Below are 23,075 nucleotides of genomic sequence, written 5' to 3'. Positions count from 1 at the left end.
GTAATTTCAATGTGGAAATGTTGGTAATACTTGGTTGAGACGTTGATCAATGAGATTTCAACCTTTATTCATCCCCTCAAAAAGATAGCCAGAAGTTTGTTGAATACCTGATGTTTTCACTATGCTTTCAACCATCTAAAACCACAATCAGATTCCAATGGGAAAACAATGTCTGATTTTTGGTTTAGTTGTCATCTAAATGTGTTATCACTGCACTTTCAACCATTTAAAAGCACAACAAAGTTGAAATGGGAATACAATGTCAGATATTTTGTATTCATACAAAAACGTAATGTTTTATCACTGTGCTTCATCTAATAGCACAACCAAATGACCTGGATTGTAGTTTAGATTACATAAAAAGTACATGGTGCAAGTGATCAATGCTGTTCAAGATACTGCAAAGATTATAACAGCAATTGTGAAGATCTCCACAGACCTGCGATCGTTGCATGTCATCTTGAACATGCACACGCTCTATGATTACTTAAGACATTTATAGTTTGTTACGCGGAGTGGAACCCAAGAGCAGACTCAGACGAGGAGACTGGGATGAAGTAACCATGATATTTATTGAAACACAGGGGGAAGATGGAGTGCAGGTCAGGGGAAACTGCTGGAAAGCAGGTGCTGAGGGGGGTTGAGACAGGGTAAACAGGTCCAGAGGGGAATCCAAGGGAGTAGTAGAGTGGGGAATCCAGGACAGAGTAGCAGGATGACGAGACGTGGGACTAGAGACGGGGAGTCGAAGCGGGCAGAACTGTAGTGGAGAGGAAAACAGCGTCAGGAGAGGAAAACCGGCACAACAGGATAACAGGATCTGAACAGTAACAAACGGCTAGAACTGTAGACTGACTGAGCATTGATTACGATCTGGCAGTGTGGAAGTGGCAGGACTGGGTATTTGTAGAGGTCTTGATTATGGAACAGGTTGCAGCTGGTGGGGATCTGCTCTGACTCCAGCACACCTGTCTGCACCCACACAATCACACACGCACAGAGAGAGAGAGAGAGAGGGAGAGGGAGAGAGTACTGGGGGAGTGGCGGCAGGTCAAGGAGACACAGGATGAGCAGTAGAGGGCGTTGCAGGAGCAGATGTGACATAGTTACTGTAGGATAACCTCAATGTGGCCTTGGATGTTACACTAATTTTAAGGTTAAATAAATACTGTTACTATTTACTGTATTACAAAAGTAATATTGAATTGTGTTTGGTTGACAATGCAACCAAATATCAACATTTAAAGGATATCTAATGTTTGGATAGTTTCATATGAGTCACAATGATTAAGCAATCTTATTCTTTAACTTTTATTTTTGGTTTAGTTGGAGATGTGAATCCAACATATAATTTGTTAAGCTGTCAACAAGTTAATAGGCTATTTACTGTATTGCAAAAAATAAAAAAATAAATGATTAATTGTGTTTGGTTGTCAACTCAACCAAATATCAACATTTGAAGGAGATGTATCTTTTGTGCCACTGACAGTGTGGCTTTAATTCCAGTTTGTCTACAAATTAATAATTAATATGTTGGATTCACGACTCCATCTCAACCAATAATCAAATCAAAACTTTATGTAAAGTGCCTTTAAAGTTTGATTTGATTTAGTCCTATTCTTTAACTTTGATTTTTGGTTGAGATTGAGACACAAGTCCAACATATTAATGATTAACTTGAAGATTACATTTAAAATGAACCAAAGCTTGAAACCCTAGGCCTATATGTATTGTCGATTTTTTGTTGAACCCTGGGTTGAATTGAAACAAAAGCTGTTGATGACTTTGCAAATGCTATATAGGCTTAAATAGTATCATTGATGATATATGACTTATAAAGTAAGGTTACATTTCATTTGCTCTTTTAAACCTACCCTTTGGAATGACTTCGATAGCAGCAGTGAATATATTTAGATATTAAGAGATCTCTCAATAATCATTCTCAGGATAGCACATTGGTAGTAGTCAGTGACAAACATCAAAGCTAAGCAGGGCTTGATTAAAACCCTGGATTGCGAGACCAAATGAATAGCTGTAGATAGATCATCTCTTCAGTAGGAGGCTTGAATTTAGTTTCAGACAGGGTTTGTTTGAGATTGCTCAGTTTGTTCGTTCACAATGCCTAGAGGAGGAGGAGGAGAAATGTACTGTTTGTGTAGTGTGGCTAGATGGTAGCTGTCCATAATTATTGTATATGCGTATAATTTGTAAAATGTTATTTTGTTTTGAGTACAACGAAAATGGCACTGTGTTTCGTAGTGTCTTGTAAGCCCATGTGGGCTGGGCACCTGTAGATTTTCAGAGACATAATAAATCATATCAATCAATTCTATTCAACTACTTGTATTTTCAAGAAAAAATATCAAAATGTCTTTGAAAGTAATTGAAATACCCTAAATAGTATTTTAACCCAGATCTGCACTCTTCACTCTCAACAAATACACGATACATACATTGCCCTGTCATACACATCATACACATCTTGTACCACCACATACATAATACATACAGTACAGTGCCTTGAAAAAGTATTCATCCCCCTTGGCGTTTTTCCTATTTTGTTGCATTACAACCTGTAATTTCAATTGATTTTTATTTGGATTTAATGTAATGGACATACACAAAATTGTCCAAATTGGTGAAGTGAAATGAAAAAAATATGTTTCAAAAGATTCTACAAAATAAATAACAGAAAAGTGGTGCGTGCATATATATTCACCCCCTTTGCTATGAAGCCCCTAAATAAGATCTGGTGCAACCAATTACCTTCAGAAGTCACATAATTAGTTAAATAAAGTCCACCTGTGTGCAATCTAAGTGTCACATGATCTGTCACATGATCTCAGTATATATACACCTGTTCTGAAAGGCCACAGAGTCTGCAACACCACTAAGCAAGGGGCACCACCAAGCAAGCGACACCATGAAGACCAAAGAGCTCTCCAAACAGGTCAGGGACAAAGTTGTGGAGAAGTACAGATCAGGGTTGGGTTATAAAAAAATATCAGAAACTGTGAACATCTCACTGAGCACCATTAAATCCATTATTAAAAAATGGAAAGAATATGGCACCACAACAAACCTGCCAAGAGAGGGCCGCCCACCAAAACTGATGGACCAGTCGAGGAGGGCATTAATCAGAGGCAACAAAGAGACCAAAGATAACCCTGAAGGAGCTGTAAAGCTCCACAGCTGAGTTTGGAGTATCTGTCCATAGGACTACTTTAAGCCGTACACTCCACGGAGCTGGGCTTTATGGAAGAGTGGCCAGAAAAAAGCCATTGCTTAAAGAAAATAATAAGCAAACATGTTTGGTGTTCGCCAAAAGGCATGTGGGAGACTCCCGAAACATATGGAAGAAGGTACTCTGGTCAGATGAGACTAAAATTGGGCTTTTTGGCCATCAAGGAAAACGCTATGTCTGGCGCAAACCCAACACCTCTCATCACCCCAAGAACACCATCAGCAGGGACTGAGAAACTGGTCAGAATTGAAGGAATGTTGGATGGCGCTAAATACAAGGAGATTTGAGACTGGGATGGAGGATCACCTTCCAGCAGGACAATGACCCTAAGTATACTGCTAAAGCAACACTTGAGTGGTTTAAGGGGTATGACTTAAAGATTGCTGTACACCAGCGGAACCCATCCAACTTGAAGGAGCTGGAGCAGTTTTGCCATGAAGAATGTGCAAAAATCCCAGTGGCTAGATGTGCCAAGCTTATAGAGACATACCCCAAGAGACTTGCAGCTGTAATTGCTGCAAAAGGTGGCTCTACAAAGTATTGACTTTGGGGGCGGTGAATAGTTATGCACGCTGAAGTTTTAATTTTTTTGGTCTTATTTCTTGTTTGTTTTGACAATAAAAAATATTTTGCATCTTCAAAGTGGTAGGCATGTTGTGGAAATGAAATGATACAACCCCCCCCCACACCCCCATTTTTTTTTATTAATTTAATTTAATTCCAGGTTGTAAAGGCAACAAATAGGAAAAATGCCAAGGGGGGTGAATACTTTCGCAAGTATTGCACTCTGCCCTTACACATTTTTTCAGTGGCACACTGACACAAGCTGAAACTGAATAGCACAGTGAATGGAAATGTACAAGAGTACAGCTGACAACAATAACATGGTGATGTTGTAATGGATGTGTTGGGTAATTGCACTCTCTGTGGTGTAAATGGCACTTAGGTCATATTTGGTGTGTGTATGTGTGTGTGTGTGTGTGTGTGTGTGTGTTAACCCAAACCCAAGGCTACATGGTAGACCATGGGATAAAGGAAAGCTCAATTCAAAGCTGAATTGCTGACCTTAGGCCAACTAGCTAGCCACTACTATGATCTCCATGAGTTTGTATTTTTCTAAGGTCCATAAAGTGTTGTGATGAAAGACAGCATGGATGACTCTTCGTTTTTATGATCAAGGGTTACTGCTATCTGTGTGAATGAAGCCTTACAATCCTTAAAGAGATAAAGGAGATAAGATACTGATACAGTAGTTACTGCTTTTTCTCTGTTGGGTGTGTGTGTGTGTGTGTGTGTGCGCGTGTGCGTGTGTTTAAGGTTATGTGCATGTATGTTTAAGGGAGAGACTAAATACAGAGAAACAGTAGTAGTTCTGTACATTTTCTAATTTAGTCAGCATAGCAACCCCAGAACCCACAAGTCAAAATCAATCCCTTGCTGACATGGTGGAGAGCTAGGCAGTTGCTATTGCTATTCATTGTGTAATGAAACTGGCCAAATTGTGTTTCATGTTTGTATTCTAACCCCCCCCACACACACACACACACTCCTCTCTCTCGTTCTCTCTCTCTCCCTTTCTCTCTCTCTCCATTTCTCTCTGTGTACAGGAGGCTAAGTGTGGCTATGCTATCATCCTGATGGCACTGTACTGGTGTACAGAGTGTATTCCCCTGGCTGTGACTGCCCTGCTGCCTGTTATCCTCTTCCCTATGATGGGCATCATGGAGTCTGGAGCAGTACGCAAAAATTACACAAACAAAACAAAACAAAACAAATGACTGAGACCTGATGTCTAGGCTTTATTCAGCGAGCTGAATAGGTCTTGACCTGTGTGTGTCTGTGTGTCTGTGTGTGTGTGTGTGTGTGTCTATGTGTGTTACCTTTTCCAGGTGTGTGTCCAGTACCTAAAGGACTCTAACATGCTGTTCATCGGTGGTCTGTTGGTGGCTATCGCTGTTGAGAACTGGAATCTTCACAAACGCATCGCCCTCCGAGTACTACTGGTGGTGGGGGTAAAGCCGGCACTGTAAGTACACTAAGTTAGCAAGTAGCCACTGTAACCCATAACTACAGAATACAGTAGCTTATATAGTCAGTATACTGTACAGTAAGAGATAAACACTTTAGCTACCGTTCTACAAAATATAGTCAGAGCATGCAACATTAACTACAAAATAGTCAGAGTTGGCAATATTAGCTATAAAATACAGTCAGAGTTAGCAACATTAAAAACATTAGCTACAAAATACAGTCAAAGTTAGCAATATTAGCTACATACTACAAAATACAGTCAGATATAGCAACATTAGTTACGTAATACAAAATACAGTCAGTTAGCAACACTAGCTACCGTCCTACAAAATACAGTTAGAGTTAGAAACATTAGGTACCGTACTACAAAATATATATTTAACAACATTAAATACAGTAATACAAAATACAGTCAGTTAACAACATTATCTACCGTTCTACAAAATACATTCAGAGTTAGCAACATTAGTGACTGTTCTACAAAATTCAGTCAGAGTTAGCAATATTAGCTATCGTTATATAAAATACAGTCAGAGTTAGCAACATTAGCTACAAAATACAGTCAAAGTTAGCAACATTAGCAACTGTTCTACAAAATACAGTCAAAGTTAGCAAATTAGCTACGTACTACAAAATACAGTCAGATTTAGCAACATTAGTGACTTTTGTAGAAAATACAGTCAGAGTTAGCAGTATTAGCTAACGTTCCAGAAAATACAGTCAGATTTAGCAACAATAGCTACCGTAATACAAAATACAGTCAGATGTAGCAACATTAGCTACAAATTAAATTCAATGTTAGCAACATTAGCAACTTTTCTACAAAATACAGCCAAAGTTGTCATTATTAGTTATGTACTACAAAATGCAGTCAGAGTTAGCAACATTAGCTATTGTTCTACAAAATACAGTCAGCGTTAGCAATATTAGCTACCATTTTTACAAAATACAGTCAGATTTAGCAACATTAGCTACCGTAATACAAAATACAGTCAGAGTTAGAAACATTAGGTACCGTACTACAAAATATAGTTAGAGTTAGCAACATTAGCTACCATTCTACAAAATACAGTTAGAGTTATCAAAATTAGCTACCTTACTACAAAATATAGTCAGAGATGGCAATATTAGCTACAAAATACAGTCAAAGTTAGCAACATTAGTTACAAAATACAGTCAGTTAGCAACATTAGCTACAAAATACAGTCAAAGTTAGCAATATTAACTATGTACTACAACATATAGTAAGAGTTAGCAACATTAGCGACTGTTGTACAAAATACAGTCAAAGTTAGCAATATTAGGTACGTACTACAAAATACAGTCATAGTTAGCAACATTAGCGACTGTTGTACAAAATACAGTCAGTGTTAGCAATATTACCTACAGTTCTACAAAATACTGTCAGATTTAGCAACAATAACTACCGTAATACAAAACTCAGTCAGAGTTAGCAACATTAGCGACTGTTGTACAAAATACCGTCAGAGTTAGCAACATTAGCTACCGTTCTACAAAATACAGTTAGTTATCAAAATTAGCTACCTTACTACAAAATACAGTCAGAGTTAGCAACATTAGCTACAAAATACAGTCAGAGTTAACAACATAAGCTACAAAATACAGTCAGAGTTAGAAACATTAGGCACCGTACTACAAAATATAGTTAGAGTTAGCAACATTAGCTACGTATTACAAAATATAGTCAGTTAGCAACATTAGCTACGTACCACAAAATACACTCAGATTTAATAACATTAGTTACTGTGTTTAAAAAACTGTCAGTTAGCAACATTAGCTACCGTCCTACAAAATACAATAAGTTATCAAAATTAACTACCTTACTAAATTATACAGTCAGAGTTAGAAAAATGAGGTACCGTTCTACAAAATATAATCAGATTTAACAACACAATATACAATCAGTGTTTGCAACATTAGCGAATGTTCTACAAAAAACAGTCAAAGTTTGCAATATTAGCTACCGTTCTACAAATTACAGTCAGAGTTAGCAACATTAGGTACCGTTCTACACAATACAGTTAGAGTTATCAAAATTAGCTACCTTACTACAAAATATAGTCCGAGTTGGCAATATTAGCTACAAAATACAGTCAGAGTTAGCAACATTAGTTACAAAATACAGTCAGAGTTAGCAACATTAGCTACCATTCTACAAAATACAGTCAGAATTAGCAATATTAGCTACCTTCTACAAAATACAGTCATGTTTTAGAAACATTAGCTACGTAATACAAAATATAGTCAGAGTTAGCAACATTAGCTACAAAATATAGTCAAAGTTAGCAATATTAGCAACGTACTACAAAATACAGTCAGAGTTAGCAACATTAGCTATGTACTACAAAATACAGTCAGATTTTAGTTACCACAATACAAAAACCAGTCAGTTAGCAACATGAACTACCTTACTAAAAATACAGGTAGAGTTATCAAAATAGCTACCTTACTATAAAATTAGCTACCTTACAAAAAATACAGTCAGAGTTAGAAACATTAGCTACCTTACTAAAAAATATAATCAGAGTTGGCAATATTAGATACAAAATACAGTCAACGTTAACAACATTAGCAAATTAGTAACTGTTCAACAAAATATTTTGTAGAACATTAGCTAATATTGCTAACTCTGACTGTATTTTGTAGAATGTTAGAAAATGTTGCTAACTCTGACTGTATTTTGTATTACGGTAGCTAATGTTGCTAAATCTGACTGTATTTTGTAGAATGGTAGCTAATATTGCTAACTCTGACTGTATTTTGTAGAACAGCCTCTAATGTTGCTAACTCTTACTTTATTTTGTAGAATGTTTTCTAATATTGCTAACTGTCTGTATTTTGTACAACGGTAGCTAATGTTGCTAACTCTGACTGTACTTTGTGTTACGATAGCTATTGTTGCTAAATCTGACTGTCTTTTGTAGAACGGTAGCTAATGTTGCTAACTCTGACTGTATTTTATGTTACGATAGCTATTGTTGCTAAATCTGACTGTATTTTGTAGAACGGTAGCTAATGTTGCTAACTCTGACTGCGTTTTGTAGTACGTAGCTAATAAAGCTAACTTTGACTGTATTTTGTAGAAAAGTTGCTAATGTTGCTAACACTGACTGTATTTTGTAGCTAATGTTGCTATATCTGACTGTATTTTGTATTACGGTAGATATTGTTGCTAAATCTGACTGTATTTTGTAGAACAGTAGCTAATACTGCTAAATCCCTCTGTGCTGAATGACTATCGCCCTGTCGCTTTGACATCCTTAGTTATGAAATGCCTTGAGAAAATTGTGAAAAGTCATATTCTCAGTGTCACCCAGAAGCTCCTCGACCCATTTCAGTTTGCCTATCAGACCAGCAGAGGAGTTGATGATGCCATTCTTACCCTCCTTAACATGGTCTATAGACATCTAGAAGGTGCCAAATCTCATGTCAGGGTTCTGTTTGTTGACTTTTCTTCTGCCTTCAACACAATCCAGCCTTACATTCTGGCACAGAGACTCATTCGGGACTTTTCCTTAGATGGGGGGCTGGTTTTGTGGCTGTTGGACTTCCTGAGCCAACGCTCACAGCGAGTCAAAATAGGTCCCCATGTGTCGGATATACGCAATACCAACACAGGCTCTCCCTCAGGGATGTGTTTTGTCCCCACTTCTGTACATCTTGTACACTAATAGTTGTACTAGTTCCCATACTGACAGACACCTCGTTAAGTTCGCTGATGACACTGCCTTGATCAGCCTGTTGCATGATGACGAGGAACATCATGGCCCGGTCCTAGATGACTTTGTAGAGTGGTGTGAGGAATCACACTTGGTCCTCAATACTAACAAGACCAAAGAGATGTGCATAGACTTCAGGAAGCGTACAACACCTACCTCTGCAACATCTATCAGAGGCCAGAATATAGAGATTGTAGAGGAATATAAATATCTGGGTGTCTTTTTGGACAGTAAGCTTCAGTGGAGTAAATGTACAGACCAGATCTATAAAAAGAGCCAACAGAGACTGTACTTTCTAAAAAAGTTGGGTTCTTTTAATATAGACTGTACTATATTGACTCTGTTTTACAAATCCTTTATTGAGAGTATTTTAACTTTTTGTATTGTTTGTTGGTTTGGCAATGCCACTGTCAGTCAGAGAAACATGTTGAGAAGGATTATTACCACAGCAAGTAAGGTACTTGGAGTCAAACAGACAGGCCTGGATGAGATCTTTAAGGTCAGGGCCCTCCGTAAGGCTCACAAAATCATTTTAGACCCAAGTCACCCCCTGTACCTGGACTTTGAATTACTCCCCTCTGGGCGTAGGTATAGGGCACCCCTCAGCAGGAAAAATAGAACGAGACAATCATTTGTGCCAGGTGTGATATCCCTCTTAAATAGCTCGGGCAAATGTTCCCATTGACCCCGTAAGGCCAGCAGGCTAGTCTTTGTTTTAAATGTTTTAAATGTTTTATTTCTTATTTCTTACTTTTATTGGTGCGTGACTGTTATTGAAAGTTGTATTGTCAATCTTGTTTTGTATTTAACGCCACTTTAAATGTGTACATGACACTGCAACAAAATTTCCCCATGGGGACAATAAAGTAAGTAAGTAAGTAAGTAAGTAAGTAAGAACTCTGACTGCATTTTCTACAACAGTCACTAATGTTGCTAACTCTGACTGTATTTTGTAGTACGTAGCTAATATTGCTAAGAAATACAGTCAAAGTTAGCTTTATTAGCTATGTACTACAAAATGCAGTCAGAGTTAGCAATATTAGGCTCTGGTCTACAAAATAAGATCAAAGTTAGTAATATTAGCTACCGTTCTACAAAATATAGTCAGAGTTAGCAACATTAGCTACATACTACAAAATACCGTCAAAATTAGCAACATTAGCGACTGTTCTCCAAAATACAGTCAGATTTAGCAACATTAGTTACAGTAATACAAAATACAGTCAGTTAGCAACATTGGCTACTGTCCTACAAAATACAGTTAGCGTTATCAAAATTAGCTACCTTACTAAAAAATACAGTCAGAGTTAGAAACACTAGTTACCGTACTACAAAATATAGTCAGAGTTAGCAACATTAGCTACCGTTCTACAAAATACAGTTAGAGAAGAGCAACATTAGCTACTGTATCACATAAAACAACAAGAACAATGTTAGAAGTAGGCCTACCTTAGTTACAAAAAACGAATACAGATAGATATTACATGCAAGACAAAAGTAACGTTTGTAACCATCCCCAAAAGTAACCATCCCCATCTCACTCTCTCTACCCTTTCTCCAGGCTGATGTCGGGGTTCATGGGTGTGACAGCCTTCCTGTCGATGTGGATCAGTAACACAGCCACCACAGCCATGATGCTGCCCATCACCCAGGCCGTGCTAGGCCAGCTGTGTGCCACAGAGGCCAGGCAGGATGAGAGGGAGCTGCAGGTTGAAGGGAAGGACAACCAGGCCTTCAAACTGGACACCAAATCACCCCAAGAAGAAGAGATCAACACCAAACAGGACCTCGTCAAGACACAGCAGGATTATATGTGTATGTATAAAGATACAGACATCTTTTTCTGAATGTAATCGGTTTAAGGGGAGTTTTATAGTTCTTTCTTAAAAATGTAAATGTGATGTGATAAAGACCCACCCATTATTGTCTGATATGGTTCCTAGAACCATTTTCAGTATGTTTTAAATATGTTTTAATATGTTGTAAAGAGTTCCCTGAATACAGTGTTAATGATTGTCCTTTCTTTCTCCCTGGCCCGCTAACCACATTCCTCTTTCTCTCTCTAACCTTCCTCTCCCTCTCTCTCCTTCTTCATCTTCCCTCCCTCTAGATGAGGATGTGGAGAGAGATGCGTACTCACCTCTGGAGAGGAGGAGAAAACAGAGAGAGTTGAAGTACCAGCTCTTGACTAAAGGGATGAGTCTGAGTGTGTGTTACTCTGCCAGTATCGGAGGCACAGCCACCCTCACCGGCACCACACCCAACCTCATCCTCAAGGGACAGGTGGACGAGTAAGTTACGCACACACAGGGTGCATTCGGAAAGTATTCAGACCCCTTCCCCTTTTCCACATTTTGTTACGTTACAGCCTTATTCTAAAATGTATCTACACACAATACCCTATAATGACAAAGCGAAAACAGGTTTTTAAAAAACAGAAATACCTTATTTACATAAGTATTCAGACCCTATGCTATGAGACTCAAAATTGAGCTCAGCTCCATCCTGTTTTCATTGATCATCCTTGAGATGTTTCTACAACTTGATTGGAGTCCACCTGTGGTAAATTCAATTGATTGGACATGATTTGGAAAGGCACACACCTGTCTATATAAGGTCCCACAGTTGACAGTGCATGTCAGAGGAAAATCCAAGCCATGAGGTCGAAGGAATTGTCTGTACAGCTCAGAGACAGCATTGTGTCGAGGCACCGATCTGGGGAAGGGTACCAAAACATTTCTGCAGCTTTGAAGGTCCCCAAAAACACAGTGGCCTCCATCATTCTTAAATGGAAGAAGTTTGGAACCACCAAGACTCTTCCTAGAGCTGGCCGCCCGGTCAAACTGAGCAATCGGGGGAGAAGGGCCTTGGTCAGGGAGGTGACCAAGAACCCAATGGTCACTCTGACAGAGCTCCAGAGTTCCTCTGTGGAGATGGGATAACTTTCCAGAAGGACAACCATCTCTGCAGCACTCCACCATTCAGAGTGGCCAGACATAAGCCACTCCTCAGTAAAAGGCACATGACAGCCTGCTTGGAGTTTGCCAAAAGCCACATAAAGGACTCAGACCATGCGAAACAAGATTCTCTGGTCTGATGAAATCAAGATTGAACTCTTTGGCCTGAATTCCAAGGGTCATGTCTGGAGGAAACCTGGCACTATCCTTACGATGAAGCATGGTGGTGGCAGCATCATGCTGTGGGGATGTTTTTCAGTGGCAGGGACTGGAAGACTAGTCAGGATTGAGGGAAAGATGAACTGAGCGAAGTACATATAGATCCTTGATGAAAACCTGCTCCAGAGCACTCAGGACCTCAGACTGGGGCGAAGGTTCACCTTCCAACAGGACAACAACCTTAAGCACACTTCCAAGACAACGCAGGAGTGGCTTCAGGACAAGTCTCTGAATGTCCTTGAGTGGCCCAGCCAGAGCCCAGACTTGAACCCGATCGAACATCTCTGGAGAGACCTGAAAATAGCTCTGCAGCTACACTCCCCATCCAACCTGACAGAGCTTGAGATGATCTGCAGAGAAAAATGGGAGAAACTCCCCAAATACAGTTTTGCCAAGCTTGTGGCGTCATACCGAAGAAGACTCAAGGCTGTAATCGCTGCCAAAGGTGCTTCAACAAAGTACTGAGTAAAGGGTCTGAATACTTATTTTTAATACATTTGCAAACATTTCTACAAACCAGTTTTTGCTCTGTCATTATGGGGTATTGTGTGTAGATTGATGAAGAAAAAAAACAATTTTATCAATTTTAGAATAAGGGTGTCTACAAACCCGTTTTTGCTTTGGCATTATGGGGTATTGTGTGTAGATTGATGAGGAAAAAAAACAATTTAATCAATTTTAGAATAAGGGTGTAACATAATAAAATGTGGAAAGAGTCAAGGGGTCTGAATACTTTCCGAATGCACTGTACACATACAGACACAGACACAAACACAGGCACTGTGCCATAAATATGACAATGACAACATCATCATAATTTTCAAATGTACATGTGCATGTAGATAAAATCAGGCCATATCTAAATCTCCTCTCTCCCTTATTTCTCCCCCTTCTCTCCACTCTCCTTCTCCCTTCTTCCCCCTCTCTATAGTATCTTCCCAGATAATGGCGATGTGATCAACTTTGCGTCGTGGTTTGGCTTTGCCTTCCCCAACATGGTCATCATGCTGATCCTGTCCTGGCTCTGGCTGCAGTTCATGTACATGGGCTTCAAGTAAGTAATGCTGTGTTCAAAATAACTGGGAACTCAGAAAAATGGGAGGATGAATCATGACGTCAGTGATCTTCAGGTTGGAAAGTCGGAGCTCTAGAAAGAGGCCAGAGTTCCCGAGTTGGAATTCTGAGTTGGATGACCGTTCAAATCGATTTGTCCCAGTCGGAGTTAGTTTTTTTCAGAGTTCCCAGTTAAACACACTGAAGTTGGAAGTCGGAGATTTCCGGGTTCCTAGTTCCGAGTTCCCAGTTGTTTTAAACGCAGCATAAGACTCACTTCACCTCACGTGTCATCACTCTGCGTAATACTTGCAAGGCTCAAATCTCTTGTCAATACTTGCAAGGCTCAAATCACGTGTCATCACTGTGCGGCATTCACAAGGCTCACACAGAGAGAATGATAGAGGACTCTAGTGCCCAAAAGCCTGTTTTAGCACGGGCAGCGCCATTGAGGACTTTCCCCATTTTGAAGTAGTCAACTGAGTGGACTTCCTATTAGTTAAGGAAGGATCACATAATTCCATCCAGGTCATCAGGAGGGATCAACCAATGAATTATACTTGTGAGCAAACATTCCATAACTGCGGGTGGCAGTAAATCGACAACCTTGGCTTTATACCTGTTCAAACAACACACTCAGTAGAAGAAGAAAATTGACTACTTCAAAATGGAGATGGCCTCAATGGTGCTGCCCATGCTCTCACAGACACCATAATTGGACAGATACAATGTTGCATCCTCTAACTATCTCTATGGGCTCACATTACGTGTTATCACTGTGTGACATTCACAAGGCTCACATCATGCTTCTACATCTGCATTGCTTGCTGTTTGGGGTTTTAGGCTGGGTTTCTGTATAGCACTTTGTGACATTGCTGATGTAAAAAGGCCTTTATAAATACATTTGATTGATTGACGTGTCATCACTGGGCGACATTCACAAGGCTCACATCACATGTCATCACTGTGCGACATTCAAACCAGATCAATAATAAGTAAAAATAACATGGCTATATACAGTAACAGTACCGATCGATGTGCAGGGGGTACAAAGTAATTGAGGTAGCTACATGTATGTACATATAGGTAGGGGTAAAGTGACTAGGCAACAGGATAGATCAGGGGTTCTTAAACTTTTTCAGCCTGGGACACAAATGAGAAATTCTGTGTTTTCTTGGGACCCAAGCTTATGAAAACATGCAACTATACCCTAAATATCGGTACATTTAATTGCCCTTATGCCTAAAACGAATGCAATATAGACAAAAACAAATAACAATGAAAGGAAATACCCATATAAATAGCAATTAATGGTTATTTTCCCCCATTAAAAACACTCTTACATATCTGTCTAGGTTGGAACTATTGCTGTTAAAATACAATAAAGAATTTTCATTCTGAACTGGAATAAACTGATTGATCACATCACACAGATGTATAATAGAACACACACACATGCTGAGTTTTTGATAGTGCAACCCTAAGTAACAGTACAGATGAAAAATGATCAGGCTAAGAAAGTATTGTTGAAAAAAAGGTCTAGGTTGGAACTGTTGCTGTTAAAATACAATACATAATTGTTATTTTGAACTGGAATAAACTGATTGATCACATCACACAGATGTAGACCAGAAAACAACACACACACACACACACACACACACACACACACACACACACACACACACACACACACACAGTCCTAATGAGAGGTGTGTGGCTGGTTGAAGTTGAGGTGAGACTTGCGCTCTTCTCCTCTGAGAGCAGAAGCCAGAATTTGGACCGAGCCATGGACCTGGGACTGACAGAGGACCACTTCTCTTGACCTGTCGTAAGGACAATCCTTATACGGCCATTTTGGATGTTGGTGAACCACTGACCATTCGGTGTGGTTGCATGAAAAGTAATTCTTAGTGAAAATACGACTCAATCATGGACACTCTTACTGACAGTTGTGGCTGCTTCGCGTGATGAATTGTTCTCTACCTTCTTGCCCTTTGTGCTGTTGTCTGTGCCCAATAATGTTTGTACCATGTTTTGTGCTGCTACCATGTTGTGCTGCTGCCATGTTGTGTTGATACTATGTTGTTGTCATGTGGTGTTGCTACCATGCTGTGTTGTCATGTGTTGCTGCCATGCTATGTTGTTGTCTTAGGTCTCTCTTTATGTAGTGTCGTGGTGTCTCTCTTGTCGTGATGTGTGTTTTGTCCTATATTTTTATTTTTATTTTTATTTTTAATCCCAGCCCCCGTCCCCACAGGAGGCCTTTTGCCTTTTGGTAGGCCGTCATTGTCAGTAAGAATTTGTTCTTAACTGACTTTCTTAGTTAAATAAAGGTTAAATAAAATAAAAAATAGTATGTCTATTCTGGGCTCAGTTTTTTACTGTGCAACCCTGAGGTCATGCTCAGCATTGAGTCTGTTTCTGTACTTGTTTTTTTAAGTACACCAGAGTTGAGAACCCTGACTCGCATAGGTATGTGGTGCCAAACTGGATCAGAACATCTACTGCTTTCTCAGTCAGGCAAGGGACCGCTTCCTGCGGTAGATGAGCAACCCAGAACTGTGTGATTGTGTTTGCTTCAAAAAGCATCTTGCTTCAATCAGTTTATTCCAGAATAAAATGATTACTTGTATTTTAACAGCACAGTTCCAACCTAGACTTGTTTTCAACAATAATTTATACAGTAAGATGTACAGTAGGCCTGATCATTTTTCATCTTCATCTGTACTGTTACTTAGGGTTGCACTAAGTACAGTAGCTAACTAACTTGCTTTGGCTAACATTTGCTATCTATTAGCTGTGTACAAGGGGATTGTTTGAAAGAGAAACTCACATCTACTACTATGAGCGATAGTAGCGATCCCTTATTTCTGCTTATCATCACCTGTTAGAAAATGACAACAATGCCTTGCCAGCTGACTTACTTTTCCACTGTCGAAGCGCTGTTTCCTGAAGCATTGTGCCCTGTTCTGAAATAACTCCTTGGTTTACCTTCATGCTGTGGATGTTTGTTCAGGACATGTCGTTTTAATTTGTTTGTTTTGAGAGACTAAGCACTTCCCCTCACAAAACACATTGTGGGCGTTCCTCATTATTTCTCAAAGTTTGTATGAAACCAAGAGAGAGAAACTGTATTTGCGCTGTATGAGCAGTCAGAACTTGTGGCTAGTTTGAGTCCATTTGATAACAGTGGTGAGTGATGGCGAGTGAGATTTTTGTATATATTTTTTTATTTAACCTTTATTTAACCAGGTAAGCCAGTTGAGAAACAAGTTCTCATTTACAACTGTGACCTGGCCAAGGTAAAGCAAAGCAGTGCGATAAAAACAACAACAACACAGAGTTACACATGGGATAAACAAAACATACAGTCAATAACACAATAGAAAATATATATACAGTGTGTGCAAATGTAGTAAGTTATGGAGGTAAGGCAATAAAAAGGCCATAGTGCAAAATAATTACAATTTAGTATTAACACTGGAGTGATAGATGTGCAGAAGATGATGTGCAAATAGAGATACTGGGGTGCAAAAGAGCAAAATAAATAACAATATGGGGATGAGGTAGTTGGGTGGGCTAATTACAGAATGGACTGTGTACAGGTGCAGTGATCGGTAAGCTGCTCTGACAACTGATGCTTAAAGTTAGTGAGGGAGATAAGAGTCTCCAGCTTCAGAGATTTTTGCAGTTAGTTCCAGTCATTAGCAGCAGAGAACTGGAAGGAATGGCGGCCAAAGGAGGTGTTGGCTTTGGGGATGACCAGTGAGATATACCTGCTGGAGCGCAAACTACAGGTGGGTGTTGCTATGGTGACCAATGAGCTAAGATAAGGCAGGGATTTGCCTATCAGAGATTTATAGATGACCTGGAGCCAGTGGGATTGGCGACGAATATGTAGTGAGGGCCAGCCAACGAGAGCGTACAGGTCACAATGGTGGGTAGTATATGGGGCTTTGGTGACAAAACGGATGGCACTGTGATAGACTACATCCAATTTGCTGAGTAGAGTGTTGGAGGCTATTTTGTAGATAACATCGCCGAAGTCAAGGATTGGTAGGATAGTCCGTTTTACGAGGGCATGTTTGGCAGCATGAGTGAAGGAGGCTTTGTTGCGAAATTGGAAGCCGATTCTAGATTTAACTTTGGATTGGAGATGCTTAATATGAGTCTGGAAGGAGAGTTTATGGTCTAACCAGACCCCTAGGTATTTCTAGTTGTCCACATATTCTAAGTCAGACCTGCCGAGAGTAGTGATTCTAGTCGGGTGGGCGGGTGCAAGCAGCGTTCGATTGAAGAGCATGCATTTAGTTTTACTAGCGTTTAAGAGCTGTTGGAGGCTACGGAAGGAGTATTGTATGGCATTGAAGCTCGTTTGGAGGTTTGTTAACACAGTGTCCAATGAAGAGCCAGATGTATACAAAATGGTGTTGTCTGCGTAGAGGTGGATCTGAGAGTCACCAGCAGCAACCAGGCGAGGCAGTCATTTGAGAAACCAAGGCTATTTAGTCTTCCAATAAGGATGCGGTGATTGACAGAGTCGAAAGCCTTGGCCAGGTCGATGAAGACAGCTGCACAGTACTGTCTTTTATCGATCGCGGTTATAATATCGTTTAGGACCTTGAGCGTGGCTGAGGTGCACCCATGACCAGCTCGGAAACCAGATTGCATAGCGGAGAAGGTACGGTGGGATTCGAAATGGTCGGTGATCTGTTTGTTAACTTGGCTTTCAAATACTTTCGAAAGGCAGGGCAGGATGGATATAGGTCTGTAACAGTTTGGATCTAGAGTGTCACCCCCTTTGAAGAGGGGGATGACCGCGGCAGCTTTCCAATCTCTGGGGATCTCAGATGATACGAAAGAGAGGTTGAACAGTCTAGTAACAGGGGTTGCTACAATTTCAGCGGCTAATTTTAGAAAGAAAGGGTCCAGATTGTCTAGCCCAGCTGATTTGTAGGGGTCCAGATTTTGCTGAATTTGGGTGAAGGAGAAGTGTGTGTGGGGGGGCATGGGCAAGTTGCAGAGGAGGATGCAGAGCTGGTGGCCGGGGTAGGGATAGCCAGGTGGAAAGCATGGCCAGCCGTAGCAGAATGACAAGTCAGTGGCTGACAGCGCATCATCTGCTGCCGAACAACAGCACTGTAGTGTGTGGTTCACGGAAGGATCTTCAATAAAACTGCAGAAAAAAGATCAGGTGGACCGCGAAGCACACAGGCATTTCCCTCCCACTCGCGCAGCTCCCAAACTGAACAGAGAGCAAAGTTGCACTTGGTCAAATCAGTTCCAGTAATGAATTAAATAATGATACTATGGCTTGGGTGACTAGAGTCTTTGAAAAAAGGCTCTAGCCACTCGTGCTCGCCCCTCCGGTTCCTGTAGTCCACGATCAGCTCCTTTGACTTGCTGACGTTGAGGGAGAGGTTGTTGTCCTGGCACCACACTGACAGGTCACTGACCTCCTCCCTATAGGCTGCCTCATCATCGTCGGTGATCAGTCCTACCACCGCCGTGTCGTCACAAACTTGTCGTGGGTGAACAGAGAGTACAGGAGGGGATTAAGGACACACCCCTGAGTGGCCCCCGTGTTGATGGTCAGCGTAGCAGATGTGTTGTTGCCTATGCTCACTACCTCTGGGCGGCCCGTCAGGAAGTCCAGGGTCCAGTTGCAGAGAGAGGTTTTCAGTCCCAGGTACCTTTGCTTGGTGATGAGTTTGGAGGGGACTATGGTGTTGAATGCTGAGCTGTAGTCAATGAACAGCATTCTTACATACCTGTACAGTCATGGTCAAAAGTTTTGAGAATGACACAAATACTAATACAGCTGCCTCAGTTTTGATGATGGCAATTTGCATATACTCCAGAATGTCATGAAGAGTGATCAGATGAATTGCAATTAATTGCAAAGTCCCTCTTTGCCATGAAATGAACTTAATTTCCACTGCATTTCAGCCCTGCCACAAAAGGACCAGCTGCCATCATGTCAGTGATTCTCTCGTTAACACAGGTGAGAGTGTTGACGAGGACAAGGCTGGAGATCCCTCTGTCATGCTGATTGAGTTAGAATAACAGACTGGAAGCTTTAAAAGGAGGGTGGTACTTGAAATCATTGTTCTTCCTCTGTTAACCATGGTTACCTGCAAGGAAACACGTGCCGTCATCATTGCTTTGCACAAAAAGGGCTTCACAGACAAGGATATTGCTGCTAGTAAGATTGCACCTAAATCAACCATTTATCAGATCATCAAGAACTTCAAGGAGAGAGGATCAATTGTTGTGAAGAAGGCATGAGGGTGCCCAAGAAAGTCCAGCAAGCACCAGGACCGTCTCCTAAAGTTGATTCAGCTGCGGGATCGGGGCACCACCAGTGCAGAGCCTGCTCAGGAATGGCAGCAGGCAGGTGTGAGTGCATCTGCACACACAGAGAGGCAAAGACTTTCGGAGGATGGCCTGATGTCAAGAAGGGCAGCAAAGAAGCCACTTCTCTCCAGGAAAAACAACAGGGACAGACTGATATTCTTCAAAAGGTACAGGGATTGGACTGCTGAGGACTGGGGTAAAGTCATTTTCTCTGATGAATCCCCTTTCCGATTGTTTGGGGCATCCGGAAAACACCTTGTCCGGAGAAGACAAGGTGAGCGCTACAATCAGTCCTGTGTCATGCCAACAGTAAAGCATCCTGAGACCATTCATGTGTGGGGTTGCTTCTCAGCCAAGGGAGTGGGCTCACTCACAATTTTGCCTAAGAACACAGCCATAAATAAAGAATGGTACCAACACTTCCTCCGAGAGCAACTTCTCCCAACCATTCAAGAACAGTTTGGTGACGACCAATGCCTTTTACAGCATGATGGAGCACCTTGCCATAAGGCAAAAGTGATAACTAAGTGGCTCGGGGAACAAAACATCAACATTTTGGGTCCATGGCCAGGAAACTCCCCAGACCTTAATCCCATTGAGAACTTGTGGTCGATCCTCAAGAGGCAGGTGGACAAACAAAAACCCACAAATTCTGACAAACTCCAAACATTGATTATGCAAGAATGGGCTGCCATCAGTCAGGATGTGGCCCATAAGTTAATTGACAGCATGCCATGGCGGATTGCAGAGGTCTTGAAAAAGAAGGGTCAACATTGCAAATATCGACTCTTTGCATAAACTTAATGTAATTGGCAATAAAAGCCTTTGACACTTATGAAATGCTTGTAATTATACTTCAGTATACCATAGTAACATCTGACAAAAATATCTCATAACACTGAAGCAGCAAACTTTGTGAAGACCAATACTTGTGTCATTCTCAAAACTTTTGACCACGACTGTAGGTATTCCTTTTGTCCAGTTGGGTGAGGGTAATGTGAAGTGCGATAGAGATTGTTGGGGCGGTATGCGAATTGGAGTGGGTCCAGCCTTTCAAAGCATTTCATGGGTATAGATGTGAGTGCTACGGGGCGATAGTCATTTAGGCAGGTTACCTTGGTGTTCTTGGGCATGGGGACTATTGTGGTCTGCTTGAAACAAGTTGCTATTATAGACCGGGTCAAGGATAGGTTGAAAATATCAGTGAAGACACTTGCCAGCTGGTCAGACATGCTCTGAGTATGCGTCCTGGTATTCCATCTGGCCCTGAGGCCTTGTAAATGTTAACCTGTTTAAAGATACTCACTTCGGCTACAGAGAGCGACATCACACAGTCGCCCGGAACCGTTATCATGCATGGTTCAGTGTTGCTTGCCTCGAAGCGAGCATAGAAAGCATTTAACTGGTCTGGTAGGCTTGCGTCACTGGGCAGCTCGCGGCTGGGTTTCCCTTTGTGTTCCGTGATAGTTTGCAAGCCCTGCCACATCCGTCGAGCCATAGGATTCAATCTTAGTCCTGTATTGACGCTTTGCCTGTTTGATGGCTCGTCGGAGGTCGTAGCGAGATTTCTTATAAGCATCCGGATTAGTGTCTCCTTGAAAGTGGCAGCTCTAGCCTTTAGCTCAATGCAGATGTTGCCTGTAATCCATGGCTTCTGGTTGGGATATGTACGGTCACTGTCGTCGATGCACTTATTAATGAAGCCGATGACTGAATGTTATCGGATGAATCCCTAAACATATTCCAGTCTGTGCTAGCGAAACAGTCCTGTAGCTTAGCATCTGCTTCATCAGACCACTTCCATATTGTGCACATCACCGGTACTTCCTGTTTGAGTTTTTGCTTGTAAGCAGGAAGCAGGAGGATAGAGTGATGGTCTGATTTGCCAAAGGGAGGGCGAGGGAGGGCCATGTATGCGTTTCTGTGTGTGGAGTAAAAGTGATCTAGAGTTTTGTCACCTGTAGTTGCACAGGTGACATGCTGGTAAAACTGAGATAAAACAGATCTCAGTTTCCCTGCACTAAAATCACCGGCCATGACAAAACACTGCCTCTGAATGTGCATTTTCTTGTTTGCTTATGGCCATATACAGCTCGCTGAGTGCAGGCTTAGTGCCAGCATTGGTTTGTGGTGGTAAATTGACAGCTACAAAAAATATAGATAAAACCTCTCTTGGTAAATAGAATGTCTGCAGCTTATCATGAGGTATTCTAACTCAGGCCAGCAAAAACTTGAGACTTCCTTAACATTAGAGATCACATTTATGTCATCTCCCGGTCGGCTACGACAGAGCCTGGATTCGAACCAGGATCTCTAATGGCACAGCTAGCACTGCGATGCAGTGCCTTAGACCACTGCGCCACTCGGGAGATCACGCACCAGCTGTTGTTAACAAAAAGAAACACCCCTCCTCCCTTCGTCTTACCCGAGTCTGCCGTCCAGCTCTTGGCCATGCAAAGAAAAACCAGCGAGAGATACAGTATATTATCAATGTTCTCATTCAGCCACGACTGAGAAACATAGAATATTACAGTTTTCAGGTTCTGTTGATAGGATAGTCTCGAACGGAGCTCATCCAGTTTGTTCTCCAGTGACTGCACGTTCGGCAATAGAACAGAGGGCAATGGCGGTCTATTTGCTCACCGACGTAGTCTCATCAGGATGCCACCTCGCCTGCCTCTTTCGGCGCCGCTTCCTCTTTCGATTCCCGGGAATTACGGCCTGGTCCAGCGTAAATAGAACATCCAGAGCTGCCGACTAGTTGAAGTAGAAATGTTCATCCAAATCGAGGTTAGTGATCGCTATTCTGATGTCCAGAAGCTGTTTTCAGTCATAGGATATGATGGCGGTGATATTATGTCCAAAAAAAGTTCAGATCAGGGTAAAAAAAACATGGCTACTATTCACAGCAGCGGCGTCTTTTTCCTTCACAAGGCTCACATCATGTGTAATCACTGTGTGAAGCCAATGATGTATATAAACCTTGGATTGCTGATGCTATGAGAGGCTTTGAAGCCACCGGTTGGCCATATTAGCACTCCCCAGAAGAATGAATGGAATTCTACAGTAGTTCAATTAAATGTTTAAAGGACAAAATTACATGTACTGTATTTAAGTGTTTTTGTTGGTGTAGTTGGGGCAGTAACATTAGAACTTTCAAAAAATTATACTTTAAGGAAAATGTTTTAATATATTTATTCATTACATTTAAGTCATTTAGCAGACGCTCTTATCCAGAGCGACTTACAGGAGCAATTAAGGTGCCTTGCTCAAGGGCAGATTTTTCACCTAGTCGGATCGGGGATTAGAACCAGCGACCTTTCAGTTACTGGCAGAACGCTCTTAACCACTAAGCTACCTGCCACCCCATGTACAAGTAACACTGCAAGGACACAGGTTTTAAGAAGACAATTTGGCAGCAAAATAAATAGAGAACAACAATTATAAAATGACTTAACCTGCACTGTATGA

At 41.2% G+C, this 23,075-nt stretch overlaps 1 protein-coding gene across 1 annotated transcript in view; it reads left to right on the top strand.

The window, feature by feature from the left end:
• Positions 1-23,075, top strand: part of slc13a2 (solute carrier family 13 member 2) — a 51,163-nt gene that overhangs the window by 5,727 nt on the left and 22,361 nt on the right. Inside the window, exons 2-6 of the mRNA XM_041894609.2 lie at positions 4,852-4,980; positions 5,134-5,270; positions 10,577-10,830; positions 11,126-11,306; positions 13,123-13,245. Of these exons, the coding sequence (XP_041750543.1) occupies positions 4,852-4,980; positions 5,134-5,270; positions 10,577-10,830; positions 11,126-11,306; positions 13,123-13,245 (824 nt within the window). The remainder of the gene's footprint in view (positions 1-4,851; positions 4,981-5,133; positions 5,271-10,576; positions 10,831-11,125; positions 11,307-13,122; positions 13,246-23,075) is intronic.

This window comes from Coregonus clupeaformis, chromosome 13 (assembly GCF_020615455.1).
Source record: "Coregonus clupeaformis isolate EN_2021a chromosome 13, ASM2061545v1, whole genome shotgun sequence".
NCBI lineage: Eukaryota > Metazoa > Chordata > Actinopteri > Salmoniformes > Salmonidae > Coregonus > Coregonus clupeaformis.
The sequence above is the reverse complement of the archived record's forward strand: the minus strand, read 5'-3'. Positions and strand labels throughout refer to the sequence as shown.